Consider the following 16,668-nt stretch of genomic DNA (forward strand, 5'->3'; position numbering starts at 1 on the left):
GCCTAACTGAAGCCCCTCCAAGAGATGGAGAGACCACAGAAAAGCAGGATTTAAAGAGACAAGGAGTTGCAGAACTAATGAGAAATACGAATCTACAGAATCAGAAACACAGCATAGGATGAACAAACAGAAATCCACTCCTCCACATGGCATTTGAAATCAGAGACCGTGGAGCACTATTTAGTGTTCAGAAAAGATTGTCAGTCTATAATTATGAATCCCACAAACTTCTTCTTTCCCATAATAAAGAAAAGCTGCAGGAGCAGGCTGCAAAGAGACCTGTTTAAAAGGAAACTGTAAAATTATACTTTAAAAAAAAGAAATTGGGAATTCCTTGGCAGTCCAGTAGTTAGAACTCTGCTTGCGCTGCAGGGGGCATGGTTCCATGCCCATCAGGGAACTAAGATCTTGCGAGCCATACGGCATGGCACCAAAAAAAAACGAAATTGAGCTCAGGAGATTAGTCTGATATACACATGAAGGGATGAAAAAACTTCCTGGTAAATCTTGGTAAATGTCTAATTGACATTATACTTGAAGGAACCCCAGTACTGAGCATCAGCAACTTGTCTGCTCAGTGTGATGTGATCAGAGCTGAGTAGCCTCAACCCCTTTTTTATTGTTAGGGTAGTTACCATTCAGACTGAACCTGAATGGGCTGGACACAATTCTAACAGCAAACGTTAAAATAATACAAATAAAATGTATAAACTGGTAATCAGTAGGAGGAAGAAAAAATCAAAACTCAAAAAACAAGTGCAGAGAAAGTACAATAGACAGATTTTAAAAAGATGATAGAAGTCCAGTTGTCTCAATAGCCATTATAGGCAGTAAGCAGAAAGAATATAGTTTGTCAGACTGTGTTAAGTTTTTTTAATGTATATACACATAAATACGTATATATGCTATATACAAGAAAATAACCTGAACTGTAATGGAAAGGGACAGGGGGCTCCCCTGGGGGCTCGGTGGTGGAGAACCCGCCTGCCAGCACAGGAGACACGCGCTCGCCACAGTCTGGGGAGGTCCCCCCGCAGCTGCCTGAGCCTGGGCTCCCAAACAGGAGACGTTGCCACGAGGAGCAGCGCCGCTCACTGCAGCCAGAGAACAGCCACGAAGCGCCGGCGTGGCCAAAAGTAAATCAAACCATTTTCTTAGAAAAGAGAGGTGGAAATACAGAGAAAGAGAGCTGTTCCAGATGTGTTATTCTGAGATGGAATGTATTTTAACACAAGGGATAGTTGAAGTTTGCTGCCTAATGATAAAATGTTCCATTTGTTAGGAAGAAATAGGAATTTTAAACCTATGTATTTAATAAAACAACCTCAAGTTACAAAAAGCAATTTGGGCTTTACAGAGAATTAGACACAATGGGCAAAATAAAGGACAGAAACAGTAGGGACCTCACAGAAGCAGAAGATACTAAGAAGAGGGGCGAGAACACACAGGAGAGCTGTACAAAAAAGATCTTCATGACCCAGATAACCATGATGGTGTGATCACACACCTGGAGCCAGACATCCTGGAATGCGAAGTCAAGTGGGCCTTAGGAAGCATCACTATGAACAAAGCTAGTGGAGGTGATGGAATTCCAGCTGAGCTATTTCAAGTCCTAAAAGATGATGCTGTGAAAGTGCTGCACTAAATATGCCAGCCAATTTGGAAAACTCAGCAGTGGCCACAGGACTGGAAAAGGTCAGTTTTCATTCCAATCCCCAAGAAAGGCAATGCCCGAGAATGCTCAAACTACCGCACAATTGCCCTCATCTCACACGCTAGTAAAGTAATGCTCAAAATTCTCCAAGCCAGGCTTCAATAGGACATGAACAGTGAACTTCCTGATGTTCAAGCTGGATTTAGAAAAGGCAGAGGAACCAGAGATCAAATTGCCAACATCTGTTGGATCATTGAAAAAGCAAGAAAGTTCCAGAAAAACATCTACTTCTGCTTTATTGACTACGCCAAAGCCTTTGACTGTATGGATCACAACAACTGTGGAAAAGTCTGAAAGAGACGTGAATACCAGACCATCTGACCTGCCTCTTGAGAACTCTGTATGCAGGTTATGAAGCAACACTTAGAACTGGACATGGAACAACAAACTGGTTCCAAATCAGGAAAGGAGTCTGTCAAGGCTGCTGTATCTTGTCACCCTGCTCATTTAACTTATATGCAGAGTACATCATGAGAAATGCTGGACTGGATGAAACACAGGCTAGAATCAGGATTGCGAGGGGGAAATGTCAGTAACCTCAGATACGCAGATAACACCACACTTACGGCAGAAAGCGAAGAACTAAAGAGCCTCTTGATGAAACTGAAAAAATTGGCTTAAAACTCAACATTCAGAAAACTAAGATCATGGCATCACTTCATGGTAAATAGATGGAAAAACAATGGAAACAGTGAGAAACTGTTTTGGGGGGTCCAAAATCACTGCAGATGGTGACTGCAGCCATGAAATTAAAAGGCACTTGCTCCTTGGAAGAAAAGTTATGAGCAACGTAGACAGCATATTAAAAAGCAGAGACATTACTTTGCTGACAAAGGTCCATCTAGTCAAACCTATGATTTTTCCAGTAGTCATGTATGGATGTGAGAGTTGGACTATAATGGAAGCTGAGCATTGAAGAATTGATGTTTTTGAACTGTGGTGTTGGAGAAGACTCTTGAGAGCCCCTTGGACTGCAAGGAGATCCAACCAGTCCATCCTAAAGGAAATCAGTCCTGAATATTCATTGGAAAGACTGATGCTGAAGCTGAAGCTCCAGTACTTAGGCCACCTGATGAGCTGACTCATTTGAAAAGACCCTGACGCTGGCAAAGATTGAGGGCAGGAGGAGAAGGGGATGACAGAGGATCACATGGCTGGATGGCATCACCGACTCGATGGACATGGGTTTGGTGGACTCTGGGAGTTGGTGATGGACGGGGAGGCCTGGCGTGCTGCAGTCCATAGGTCACAAAGTCAGACACGATGGAATATTAACCAGCCATAAAAATAATGAAATAATGCCATTTGCAGCAATGTGGATGGACCTAGAGATTATCATAGTAAATGAAATAAGTAAGAAAAAGACGAATATCATATGATATCAGTCATATGTAGAATCTAAAATACGACACAAGTGAACCTATCTGTGAGACAAAAAGAGAATCACAGACCTAGAGAGCAAACTGGTGGTCGCCACGGGGGAGGAAGGTGTGGAGGGAGGAGTGGGGGTTCGGGATCGGGAGATGCAGACTAGTCCACGGAGAATGGTGAGCAGGCACCTCCATGCAGAATTGGTGAACAGCAAGGCCCTCCCACAGAGCACAGGGAGCTATGCAGCACCCTGTCATCAGCCGTATGGAAAAGAAGACGGAAAGGTGCACAGGTGTGACCCAGTCACTTCAGTGCACAGCAGAGTAACAAACGCCGTAAGTCAGCTGTACTTCAGGAAAACTAAAGGAAAGGCTCGCTCTTGAGAGCACTTCCACTGAAGCCTTAAATGCTGGAGTTGGGTAGTAAAACCTGAAAATCAGTGAGTTACGGATTTCATTGGAGAAATTAGAAAAGCCATAATAGAGTAAAGGTGAAACAAAGAGAAAATTTACATAAGGGAAATAATGAAACAGGAACCAGGGAGCAGCAAGGCCAAAATCTGATTCTTTGACATTAAAAAATGGAGTCTTAGGCACTGACCTCCAGGGAAGTCCCTCCACTTCATGTTAGGAAAGAAATGCAACATGGATACCAAAACCTGCTAAAACCAATACCAGAGAAATTTCTCTATGAGCAATTGCAGATTTGTTTCTCTCATGAATGTTAGACGTGAAAATCATCAAGAAAATACATTTCAAGTAACAACAGTATGTTTTTAAAAAGCGGCATGTGACCAAACTGGCTTATTCCAGGATTGAATTACTATTAGGAAGTGTTTTTTCCTACATTAATATATGAAAGAAGAGGCATGCGATCATTTCAGTGGGTTCAGACAATACCTTTGTTAAGATCTTAGCACCCATTTATAATTAATTAAAAAAAGAAAAAACAGTAAGCAGTGGAAGAAAGTATCTATAGCCTGAAAAAAGGGATCCACCAGCAGAGAGAGAGACATAGATGGAGCGTCTTCCAAAGTGGGAGGAGTGTGGAGCACGTGTGGAGCGGAGCCTGTGGTCAGCGCTGCTGCTCAGCCCTGCGCACGGGTCCCGCGGGACAGAGGGACAGGAGTGGAGACCAGGGGCCCGAGACCTGCAGGGAGGAAGCAGGCTTTCACTTACAGCGAGCTGATCGTCCGGGAAGTTCAGGGCACACAGCACAGTGTAGCAAGAGCCGGCTGTAGGGTAAGTGTACCCAAGTTAGTTATTTTCTCTCCACGTTGGTAATACAGAAACAGAGTTTGAATAAAGACAGCAGTCATCACAGCACCAAAGTCTGTGCCGTGTCCGCGAATCAGGAGCCGTGGGGGCCACAGAGGAGAGTGGAAGACCCCGGTCTCAGAGGCTCCATGTGCGCACTTGCAGGAGGGTTGGCACCTTAAGTCGTTGGGCTTCCCCAAGTTCATCTGTAGATTTAAAACCCAGGAAGGGTTCTGTGGAATTCAACGCAGTGTTTCTGGAGCATGTGGGGATGGACCTGCGATACAGCCCGGGGAGGAATGGCACAGCAGGAGAAAGGGACGGAGCTGAGCTGTGTGCACTGTGGACACGGCTTACACACTGCACGTCAGACAAGACCCAGCATGCAAGAGCGCACACGATGATGCCGTTCACGGGGACTTGAAATCAGGCAGACTGAAGTACACCGTTCAGTGTGCCTGCTGCTCAGTCCAGCAGCTCCTCTCCAGGGGTCTCCCCAAAAGCTCACGGGAGAAGAGAGTGGATGCTCGCACCGAGACTTGTTCCTGGACGTTCCTGCAAGTCTTACTTATAGCCCCAACCTGCCAGTGACCCCGAGGTCCACGCAGACGAGCAGATAGACAGGCGATGCTCCCTCCACCCAGGGGCTGCCGTGGGGCACGTGGGTGCTCCGCGGAGGCCAGACCCAGGGTGGGCGCCGAGGCCCCACTGGAGTGAGGTCCAGGGAACGGGGGCAACGTGGGGAGAGACGGCAGGTGGCTGGCCTGGGGCCGGGGCGGCCAGGAGACCTGGGGCGCCGTGGACGTGCGCTGCGTCCTGCCCGCCAGCCCACTCCCCAGGCACTGTCTGCACTTGGTCGTGCGCCAGCTGCACCTCGGCGACGTCTGTTTCTAGAAATGAAGTGTCTTGTTCAGGGATGTGTACACAGGTGTTAGGACTGTAAAGAAAGGCACGGGGGTGATCAGCGGAAAAAGCCAAGTCGGTGATTCCTTCCGAGCTGAGGAGGGCAGGGCCTGAGGCGGGCTCGGGGCGGGAGCGTCTGCTGCTGGCAGGGGCCCCGGCCTGGCTGCTAACCCATGGTATTCACTCTGTATTTATTCTTTATATCATGTGCCGGGCTTAGTTGCTCAGTTGTGTCCGACTCTGTGTGACCCCATGGACTGTAGCCCGCCAGGCTCCTCTCTGTGTCCATGGGATTCTCCAGGCCAGAACACTGGAGTAGCCATTTCCTTCTCCAGGGGATCTTCCCAACTCAGGGATTGAACTCAGGTCTCCCGCATTGCAGGCAGATTCTTCACCATCTGAGTCACCAGGGAAGCCCTTCTTGGACACACCAACCATAAAATAAAAGATTGATAAGTTAAGCTACACTAAAATCAACAACTTGGTTTTTAATAGAAAAAGTGAGAAAACAGTATTGCAGCGAGCATGTCATGGGATTCATGTCAAGATGTGTGAGCGTTGCGGAATGTTACGGAAAGACAAACAGACCTCTTGACAGGTGGGCAGACGAAGCAGTCGATGTCCCAGAAAGCTTGTGACGGGTTCCCCGTGGAGGCCTCAGCCAGCTGGTGCTGGGAGTGGCCGGGGCCCCGCCGCAGGCAAGAAGCGGAGCATCAGGTGCCCCTGAGGAAAAGAGCTTGGTGGATCCACTGAGCTTGTAACGGCCAATCCTGGGCCCCTGGGATCCCGTGCCCAGCCCCACCATGTCCGTGCCGGGAGTGCCCTCCAGGGTCCTGTCCGCTTGGTGTGGTACAGCCTCGCGGCAGGACCGCACGCCCACGGTGGCAAAGGACGCGGCCAAGTGGAGAGGCGCCGTGCGCCTCTGCGTGTGCAGGTCAGCCGCAGCCCCTGTGGATGCCTGCGAGGTCCCGACCCTGCAGAGAACCACGAGGGCCTGTGGTGACCAGGCCGGGCTGGCTGCGTCTGGGGCTCAGCCCCGCGCCCGGGGTTGGCCATGCAGGGTTTTTTTGCCCAGGGCTGGGTGCCCAGGCTTTTACGTGACAGTCAGCCGCACATGGGTGTCGCACACACACGAGGGCTTGTCTGCGTGACAGCGTGGAACACGCCTGAGGGAAGTGGTGTCGGGGGAGGAGGCAGGCCCGCTGCTGCCAGCGCCCCTGAACCTTGCTCAGGTTCAGGCCCGGAGCCGCTGAGCGCCCTGGCTGCGTGCGAAGGAGGCGGCAGAGGTGGAAGCTTCCGGAAGCTCTAAAAGTCAGCCTCACTGGACTCGGGGTTTGGGTTCTGGGAGACGGTGCACCCCTTCGCCGGGGGGCAGGCAGCCGGGGGCGTCCCCTCCCTGGACAAGAGTCCTCTGGGCCACGGCTCCAAAATCAACCCTGGATGAGGTGGGAACGCTGCCCCTGCTGGACGAGGGACAGCTATACCATTTTGTGGTTTAATTCAAATTCCTGCTGCATGAGGGAGGGAAGGGTGAGGATTTCAGAAATGATGCAAAAGCTTTTGAAAGAAAACATCCTTTCCCTCGTTGAGTGCAGAACTTGGCAGTCACTGCCGGGGAACCAGCTGCAGAGCAGACAGGCCTGGAGGCACCGGCCTGGGGGCCTGGGGCATCGGGCTGCGCTGAGCTGCCCCGAGGGTGGCGGGGGGGGGGGGGGGGGCAGTGTTGTGTGTCCTGGTGGTGCAGTCATGTTTCACGTCACACCCTTGTGACTCGTGGATAAGGGAGGGCAGGGTGCCGGCCGTGGCAGAGCCGGGCCTGGCCCTTTCCCTGTGGATTGAGAGGAAAAGACACAGAACCGCAGGGGTGTCCGGGGTGCTGGCTGGTGTCCCGAGGGGGACCGTCCTCCCCAGCGGCCGTGGCCTCAGGTCCCTGCTGAGAGCTGGGGTGGGGGGGATTGCTGGGGTCTCAGCTCCGGCCAGGCTGGGCCGCGCCCCCTACCCTCCACCCCATGACTGTGCGGCTTCTTGTCTTCCAGGTTCTGTTTGGATTCTGCCAGGCAGACCCGACAGAGACTGTCTATCAACTGGTCCAACTTCAGCTTGAAAAAAGCCACCTTTGCTGCCCACTGAACGAGGATGCTGGAGAGGGCGGCGCGGTGGCCGGCCGGCCCCCCAACGAGAGCCTGCTGCTCGGCCGCGCTGTGAGCTCGTGTGCGTGTTGTCTGTGCGTGAGCCGGACGAGCCGTCCCCGCGCGGCCGGCCCTCTGCGTCTCGCCCCGTCCCGCCACCTGCCCCTGGGGGGCTCCGCCCAGCTCCGCCCGCGTCCACCGATGGCCCGGGCGGGCGGGCCCGCCGTCCTCCACAGTCCACTGTCCAGAGTGTCCACGTCGCGCGTCCGTGTCTGACCCCCGACTTGTAGCCAGCTTGTGTAAGACCCCGCAGAACGAGACCGTTCCGAGCAAACACCCACCAGTACTCACACCATGAAGTCTGTAGAGTGTGCAACTGTATTAACACGGAGCCTGCCTGGCTACTTTTTTAACATATTGTTAAGTAATATTAAAATCATGTCTTTCTTTTTGAAAGATGGAATACATTAGTACAGCAGGAGACCTGGTCTGCTTGCTTTGTGCCGGGGTCGGGGGTCGGGGGTGAGCGGGCGCCACCCGCGCGTCTCAGCCCTGGCATCCTCCCCGCCCTCCACCCCGCGGGGCCCGGGGCCTCCACGCGCCAGCACCGCCGGGCCGGGCGCTCGGCGCTGTCGGGCCGCAGTGAGTGCCGGGGCGCGGGGGGCGCTGGAGGAGGGCGGGGGCGCTGCAGGGCCTGGGGGCGGGGCGCCGGTGAGCAGCGCTGGCCCGGGCTGCCCGCACCCCCTGCAACACTAGCTCCCGCTGCTCGCGGCGCCCGGGTGACGCGGCTTCCACGCGTGTCCCCGACGGAGGCGACGCGGTGAGAGCCCGCCCCTGGAAACAGCTCGGTCTGGCTCTTCGCTGGCGAGGTGGGGGCCCGGCCCCGGCGGCGTCTGACGATCCCCGGGGCGTCCAGGGAGCGGGCTGAGAGGAGGCGGGCGGCTCAGAGCGCGGGCACGGGGCCGCCGTGGTCACCACGGAAGGCCTCCCTCATGGGCCGTGCAGACGGGACCGCGGTCTGAGCCCCAGACCAGGCCCGGGGGCAGGGAGGGGCTCACGTGGCTCTGCTGCTGGGGCGGCCCTGACCGGGGTCCAGGGTCCAGGAGGGGCTGGCGGTTGCGGGGAGAGGCCAGGGCAGCGGGCAGGGGCGGTTTGGTCACGCGGCGGGCAGGTCTTTCCTGGACGTCGGATGGTCAAAGGGAGAGACTGAGGCCGGGCCGTGACCAAGGCGGGGGGTCCTCAGGGAGGTGCAGACCCCGCTGCGTCCCTGGACCCTAGCAGGGTGGGGTGCCTCCCCTCCCAGCTGAGCTCAGACCGGCTGTGCCCCCCGTTCCCTGGGTGCCCCCCACCTTCCACACCCGCTCCGCCCAGTGGGCCTGCCCCATCTCGGCCTCCGGGCCCCTGGAAGCCGGCTGACCCACAGGACCACCCCTGGCGTTCCTGGTCCTCAAGGGGGCGTCTGGGGAACAAGAAAGAGGGTGGATTCAGGCCCCGGGAGGCTGAGGCCCCAGGGAGAGGACGGGGAGAGGCCGGGTCCTCTCCCGGTCACTGCAGCTGCAGCTGGGGGCGCGGGGCCCAGGCCTGTGGAGGAGCTTCATGCGTGCCCAGCGAGGTCACTGCTCAGCCTGGACCCAGCCTCGGAGGGCCTCGTGCTAGTTACAGAGGTGAGTGAGCTGTAGATGAAGTAAAGAGATGGCGGCTGGAAGAGAAACAGCAAAGGGGGCTTTTATTGAAACCTGCCGCCTACACACTCATCCCATTAAGGAACCGAAATGTGGCGCTTGTCAATGTCATTAACGCATTCTTTCTTTAAGGAGAAGAAAGAACATTGCACATTTCATACTGTTTTAGTGTCTTCAACACGAAACCTCTAAGTCAGCGCAGAGACGACAGGATGGCAGTGCCTTCCTGCTTCATCTTCACGATCAGGCAGTCGCTGTTCCTTTGGGATCCACCATCCAGTGTTAGGGGAGACAGCGGTGTGGGGCAGGAGAAGATTCGGAACAGCCTGAGCTCTGAAGGACTTGCTCCCCAAACGGGACGCCTGGCAGAGGCAGGCGGGCGGGCGGGCGCCGTGTGGTGTCGGCCACGGGCTGAGCGTGGCTGTGACTCCCGACGCTGGGCAGGAAGAGCGGCCACAGAGCTGTGCTCCTGGCGTCAGCAGTTGTGAAACCAGGGCAAGGTTTTACGCACTGCTCCTGGATGTTGGAACGATGTTTCCTGAGGGAAGGGCCCCCACTTCCTGCCTGGAGGCAGCTGCACACCTGGATCTACCGATCTGTGCGCGAGCAGCGTAAATTCCATAAGCCCAGGGGGGCATTTCCACCACCCACGGCGCAGAGACCAGGGAACATGCGGGCACTGGCGTGGAGTCCTCCGTGGGGTCTGAGCTCAGCAGTGGGGTTCTACTAACCCCTGGGTGGAATCTAAGGCCGAACACAAGCCTCAGAAGGAGCAAACCAGTCCTAAGTATTAACATCGCTGCCTGCCGGAACAACGCCCGACAGACTTAAACAAAACTGTCCCGCACGACAAGGTACAGTTCAAAGTGTTAGGATCCAGGCCGTGCCAAGAAGGAAACTGTAAGCCATAAGCAGCTGCTGCTGCTGCTAAGTCACTTCAGTCGTGTCCGACTCTGTGTGACCCCACAGACAGCAGCCCACCAGGCTCCCCCGTCCCTGGGATTCTCCAGGCAGGAGCACTGGAGCGGGGCGCCATTGCCTTCTCCAGCCATAAGCAGAAGAAACGTCAAACAAGCACCAGAAACGGAGCCAAAGACAGTGAATCTGCCGACAAGAACCTTAGCAGTCATGTTAAAATCTTATGACTGTGCTCAAGCACATAAAGGAAAACATAAACAAGATGAAGAACTGGAAGCTATAAAAAAAAGATCCAAATCCAAAGGGAGAAAAATACAGTGTCTAAAATGAAAAATACCCAAGATATAAGTAACAGCTGATTAGAAACTTTGGAAGGGAATAACTGTGGACTCAATGACAAATAGAAACTATGAGAAATGAAAACTGACGTTTCCAGTCCTGTGGCCACTGCTGAGTTTTCCAGATTAGCTGGCATTTGAGTGCAGCACTTTCACAGCATCATCTTTTAGGATTTGAAACAGCTCAGCTGGAATTCCATCACCTCCACTAGCTTTTTGTTTGTAGTAATACTTCTTAAGCCACTTGACTTTGCATTCCAGGATGTCTGGCTCTAGGTGAGTGATCACACCACCGTGTTTATCTGGATCATGAAGATCTTTTTTGTACAGTTCTTCTGTGTATTAGTACCACCTCTTCTCAATCTCTTCTGCTTCTGTTAGGTCCATACAGTTTCTTTCCTTTATTGTACCCATCTTTGTATGAAATGTTCCTTTGGTATCTCTGGTTTTCTTAAAGAGATCTCTAATCTTTCCCATTCTATTGTCTTCCTCTATTTCTTTGCACTGATCACTGAGGAAGGCTTTCTTATCTCCTTGCTATTTTTTGGAACTCTGCATTCAGATTAATATATCTTTCCTTTTCTCCTTTGCCTTGCACTTCTCTTTCCTCAGCTGTTTGTAAGGCCTCCTGAGAAGCGTTTTGCCTTTTTGCATCTCTTCTCTTGGGGATGGTCTTGGTCACCACCACCTGCACAGTGTTACGAACCTCCGTCCATAGTTCTTCAAGCACTCTGTCTACCAGATCTGTTCCCTTGAATCTATTTGTCACCTCCACTATATAATCTTAAGAGATTTTTTTTAAGGTCATATCTGAATGGCCTAGTGGTTTCCAAGTTTTCATCCTAATCCCAAAGAAGGGCAATGCCAAGGAGTGTTCAAACTACCACACAATTGTGCTCATTTCACATGCTAGCAAGGTAATGCTCAAAAATCCTTCAAGCTAGGCTTCAGCAGCACATGAACTGAGAACTTCCAGATGTACCAGCTGGATTTAGAAAAGGCAGAGGGACCAGAGATCAAATTGCCAACATCCACTGGATCATAGAAAAAACAAGAGAATTCCAGAAAAACATCTGCTTCATTGACTATGCAAAAGCCTTTAACTGTGTGGATCATTCTTCAAGAGATGGGAATACCAGACGATCTTACCTGCTTCCTGAGAAATCTGTATGCAGGTCAAGAAGCAACAGTTACAACCGGACATACCACAGACTGGTTCCAAACTGGCAAGAGTACGTCAAGGCTATATACTGTCACCCTGGTTATTAACTTACATGCAGAGTACGTCATGAGAAAGGCCGGACTGGATGAAGCACAAGCTGGAATCAAGATTGCTGGGAGAAATATCAACAACCTCAGATACGCAGATGACACCACCCTTATGGCAGAAAGCAAAAAGGAACTAAAGAGCCTCTTAATGAAAGTGAAAGAGGAGTGAAAAATCTAGCTTAAAACTCAGCATTCAAAAAACGAAGATCATGGCATTCAGTCCAGTCACTTCATGGCAAACAGATGGGGAAACAATGGAAATAGTGTCAGACTTTATTTTCTTGGGCTCCAAAATCACTGCAGATGGTGACTGCAGCCATGAAATTAAAAGATACTTGCCCCTTGGAAGAAAAGTTATGGCAAACCTAGACGGCACATTAAAAAGCAGAGACATTACTTTGCCAACAAAGGTCCTTCTAGTCAGAGTTATGCTTTTTCCAGTAGTCATGTATGGATGTGAGAGTTGAACCATAAAGAAGGCTGAGTGCTGAAGAATTGATGCTTTTGAACTGTGGTGTTGGAGAAGACTTCTTGAGAGTCTCTTGGACTGCAAGGAGATCCAATCAGTCAGTCCATCGTAAAGGAAATCAGTCCTGAATACTCATTGGAAGGACTGATGCTGAAGCTGAAACTCCAATACTTTGGCCACCTGATGTGAAGAGCTGACTCATTGGAAAAGACCCTGATGCTGGGCAAGATTGAAGGCAGGAGGAGAAGAGGATGACAGAGGATGAGATGGTTGGATGGTACCACCGACTCGACGGACATGACTTTGAGCAAGCTCCAGGAGGTGGTGACGGACAGGGAGGCCTGCGTGCTGCAGTCCGTGGGGTCGCAGAGAGTCAGACGCGACTGAGCTGAAGTGATGCATTAGTTTTCTGGGGCTCCCATAACCAAGTGCCACAAACTACATGGCTTAGAAATGTATTCTCCAGGTTCTGGAAGATTTAAATCTGGAATTCAGGTGTCAGCAGAACTGGCTCCTCCTAGAGGTTGTGAGGAGAACGCTCTTCCTTGCTGCACTCCCAGCTTCCTGTGGTCACTGGCGTGCTTGGCGTCCCTGGCTTATCCCTACATCAGTCCGGTCCTGGCCTCTGTCTCCATATGGTGTTCTCTCTCTCGTGCTCTTTTCTTATAAGGACGCAGGTCACTGGATTTGGAGTCCACCCTAATGCAGCAGGACATCACCTTAGATTACACCTGCAGAGAGTCTCCCTCTTTCTAAATGAGGTCACATTCACACATTCTGGAGATTAGGACTTCAACATTTTTTGGTGAACTTATTTTTGGAGGGAGACACAATCCAACTCACAGCAGGTTTTCTTAATTGGCTTTTCCATTTGCTGAAAACACAGGAGTACGACGGATGTTCCATACATTCAGACATCTTAGTCTCTTGAGATTGTTGGCTTCCCGATTAAACTGTTTTCTGAAGGCCCCCGAGGGTTTTCTACATACACCGTCTGTCATCTGTGAGTAGGGCCAGGTTTATTTCTTCTTTTCCAATTTTTCTAGTCTTCACTTTATTGCCCGATTGCTCCTGTACCAGGGGGAACTGCAGGAATAAGTGAGCACCTTGCCTGATGGGGCCCTCCTCAGGGAGCGCACTCAGCACGTCATCAAGTGGAGAGTTGGCTGCAGGTCTTCCGGACACACACCTTGGTCAGACAGAGGACACTGCCCTACTCCTCGTTTGCTGGGTGGTGGTGGCGTGAGTGGGTATTGAGTTTTGTTATGTGCTTTTTTTTGCTTCTGCTGAGATGATTATATGGGTTTTTTTTGTTTGGTCTGTTGTTATGGTGCATTATTTTTTAATGTCAAGCAATCTTATATTCCTGTAATAACTGCACTTGGTTACATTATTTATTTTTTTAGGGGTTTTGCCTCTGCGTTCGAGAGTCCTGTCCCTTTCCTTTGTGCCTGGTCTTCCTCACGTTTCAGTGTCATAGGGTGAGTCAGGGTGCGCTCCTGCTTGGTCTCCTGAGTCTGTAGGACATTGCTATGTCTTTCTTAGACGTTAGGAAGAATTCACCAGTGAGTCACCTGAGACTCTAATTTCCTTTGTGGAAAGACCTTTAATTCCAGCTTCAATCTATGTAAGTGATACAAGGCCGCTCAGGTTTTCTGTTTGTTCAGTTTTAGGAAGCTGTGTTTGAAGGACTTGATCCATTTCATCTAAGTTGTCACATGTATCAGCTCCATAAACTCTTCACAGCGTCTCATCTGTTTAACATCCTCGAGATCTATAGTGATGCTCATCTTTGACTCCGGATTTTAGCAATTTACGTTTTCTTTCTTCAGTCATGCTCTGGGCTTATCAGTCTTATTACTGTTTAAAAGAACTAACTCTCGGCATTAATGATTTTTGTCTGTTTTCCATTTCATTGATTCTGTTCTTTTATGATTTCCTTCCATTTTCTTTGGGCTTAATTTGCAGTTCTTTCGCTAGCATCTTGAGGTTGAGCACTTGGATCGTTGAAGTCTCACCTCCCTTCATCCTAATACACACCTTCGGCGATGTTACACTTCCCCTGGTCACTGCTTTCGCTGTATTCCATAATTTTTAGCAACTTGTATTTTCATTTATACTCAGTTCAAAATATTTCCAGTTTCCATTGTATTTATTTTCCCCATGGATCATTTAGAAATATGCTAGGAATTTATTAGTTATCATTCTGTTGCTGAATTGTGGTTTAATGTCAGTGGTCAGCAGTCACAAATTCAGTGATTCAGGCTCTTTGGAATATTGTTCTGACTCACTAATTCGCTTCTCTTGGAAGCGTTCCATGTACACCTGAAAAGAATTACAGTTAGCGCTTGTTGGGTGTAACTTACATTCTACATATGAATTAGGCCAGGTAGATTATTTTGGTTAAATTTCCTGTTCCTTACCGATTTTTTTTCCCTGCTTCTTTCAGTTACTGAGAAAGGTATGTTAAAATCTCCAACTATGATTATGTACTTATCTAGTTCTTGTGCTTTATATTGGTATTATTAGCTCTGTGCAAATCTGGGTATATTATATACCCCTGATAAATTCACACTTTTATCGTTGTGTGATGTTGATCTTTATTTCTGGTCATATTTTTTGTCTTAAAGCACACTGTTCTTGGTTGATGTTGGCATGGTGTGTCTTCATCTTTTCTGATGGGCACACAGGCAAGACTTATTTTCGTCCACCATGACAATGGTCATTATTCAGTCAGAGGATTTGGTAAGTTTATTTATTGCCACATATGTTGGGATTCTTATCCCCAACCAGGGATCAAACCCCAGGCCCCTGCATTAGAAGTAGAGTCTGGGGACTTCCCTGATGGTCCAGTGGCTAAGATTCCACGCTCCCAGTGCTGGGGGCCCAGGTTCCATCCCTGACCAGGGAACTAGATCCCACGTGCCACAGCTGAGAGTTCACAGGTCACAACTAAACGACCCGAACGCTGCAGCAAAGGCTGAAGACCTGCGGTGCTGCAACCGAGACCCGGTGCAGCCAAGCAAATAGTTAAAAAAGTAGAGAGTCTTAACCAGCGGACTGCTCGGGGAATCCCTCTGTAACTTTTTAATTAAGTATTTCCGTCACTGCTTCGGTGGTTTCCCTAGAGATTATAATATGCTCCTGTGATTCATTAGTCTACTGTAAATCAATGCCGAGACCTTATAACCTGTAAGTGTGTAAGTTGCTTAAGCACTCGTTGTTTGACAATCGTCGTTACTGTCAACAATCTGCTCCCCCACCTGAAAGTTCTCGCGGTTGTTTGCATGTCTGAAAACCTTCAAGACATTATTGTTTTAAACAATCAGTAGTCATCTGTCTACTCATCCCCATGCTCTGCCCTCCTTTCTGTATTTTTATCCAGAATTACTTCTGACCAGCCTCAACAATCTCCATAGTATCCTTATTTCTTTTAGTACCATCTGCTGCATATACTGCAGTGCTCTTGCCTGGAAAATCCCATGGATGGAGGAGCCCGGTGGGCTGCAGTCCATGGGGTCGCTAAGAGTCGGGCACAACTGAGTGACTTCACTTTCACTTGTCGCTTTCATGCACTGGAGAAGGAAATGGCAACCCACCCCAGGGATGGGGGAGCCTGGTGGGCTGCCGTCTATGGGGTCACACAGAGTCGGACACGACAAGCAACTTAGCAGCTACTGCTGCATATACACCTGGTGAGCTTCTATTTGTGTGGCTGTGTCTTCACTGTGCCTCTTCCCCGATGTGTCTAGAATTTGTTACTGTATAGTGGACTGTGGATTCTGTTACTTGTGTCTGAAGAAAAATGGGTTTTGTCCAGCAGGCCTGTGGATTACTGGTTGGCTACCTGGAAGAGGGGGATGTTTTGGTTTTGCCCTAAGATGTCAACTTTACTCCTAAAATGTGGCCCATTGAGGGTTTCAAAGGAAAACCGAGGATGCAGCTACCCCCTCTAACCCTGAGGGACAGCCGCTGGGGCCTCTGCTCCGCCCGTCCTGCCGTCCAGCCCCGTTCCTGCCACAGGATTCATGGAGTCTTACTCTCAGCCCCTGCCCGGTTCAGGGTCAGCCAAGGATCTGAGGGCTCCCCTCCTGTGGCTCCTTTCTCTCCAAGAAGCGCTTGGGTGTCTGCCAAGTCCCCAGCTCCTGAGGACAGAGGCTCCCCGTGATGCTCGAGACCGACGGCTTCCGGTCAGGCTCATGGACGCCGGGGGGCGTGGGGAATCCCACAGAGTGATGGACACCTCAACTCCCCTTGGAGGAAGGCAGAACCGGAGAAAGAGGCCGCGCACTCGCGTGGTGGCGGCTGCTCCAGGTGGAGGGGAGCGCAGACCGTGGGCCGGGGGCCAGCGGCAGGGGCTTCATGTCCCAGCTGTGTCCCGTCCCCACCCGCACTGAGGGCGAGAGGAACCCCTAGCCTCCTGGCTCTCCTGACGGTCAGCGGGGTGACAGGCCCCATGGCCCTGCGCTGCCCCGCAGGGCTCTTCTTTGCACTCAGCCCATCCTCGACTCCCGTCTGGGCTGGACGACAGAGCTCTGCAGGCCCCAACAGGCGACAGTCCGCAGGCATGTCTCCTCGGCAGCTAACTCAGGCCCAGGTGGAAGTGCGGCCAGGCTCCT

At 51.1% G+C, this 16,668-nt stretch overlaps 1 protein-coding gene across 5 annotated transcripts in view; it reads left to right on the forward strand.

Annotated features, from left to right (window-relative positions):
* Nucleotides 1–7,854, forward strand: part of FAM193A (family with sequence similarity 193 member A) — a 154,804-nt gene extending 146,950 nt beyond the window's left edge. For all 5 annotated transcript variants that reach the window (XM_025289574.3, XM_044945542.2, XM_006074638.4 and 2 more), the window contains one exon: nucleotides 7,281–7,854. In XM_025289574.3, coding sequence (XP_025145359.1) covers nucleotides 7,281–7,374 — 94 coding nt within the window. In that variant the 3' untranslated portion in view covers nucleotides 7,375–7,854. The remainder of the gene's footprint in view (nucleotides 1–7,280) is intronic.
* The last annotated feature ends 8,814 nt before the right edge of the window (nucleotides 7,855–16,668 follow it).

Source organism: Bubalus bubalis, chromosome 7, assembly GCF_019923935.1.
Source record: "Bubalus bubalis isolate 160015118507 breed Murrah chromosome 7, NDDB_SH_1, whole genome shotgun sequence".
Classification (NCBI taxonomy): domain Eukaryota; kingdom Metazoa; phylum Chordata; class Mammalia; order Artiodactyla; family Bovidae; genus Bubalus; species Bubalus bubalis.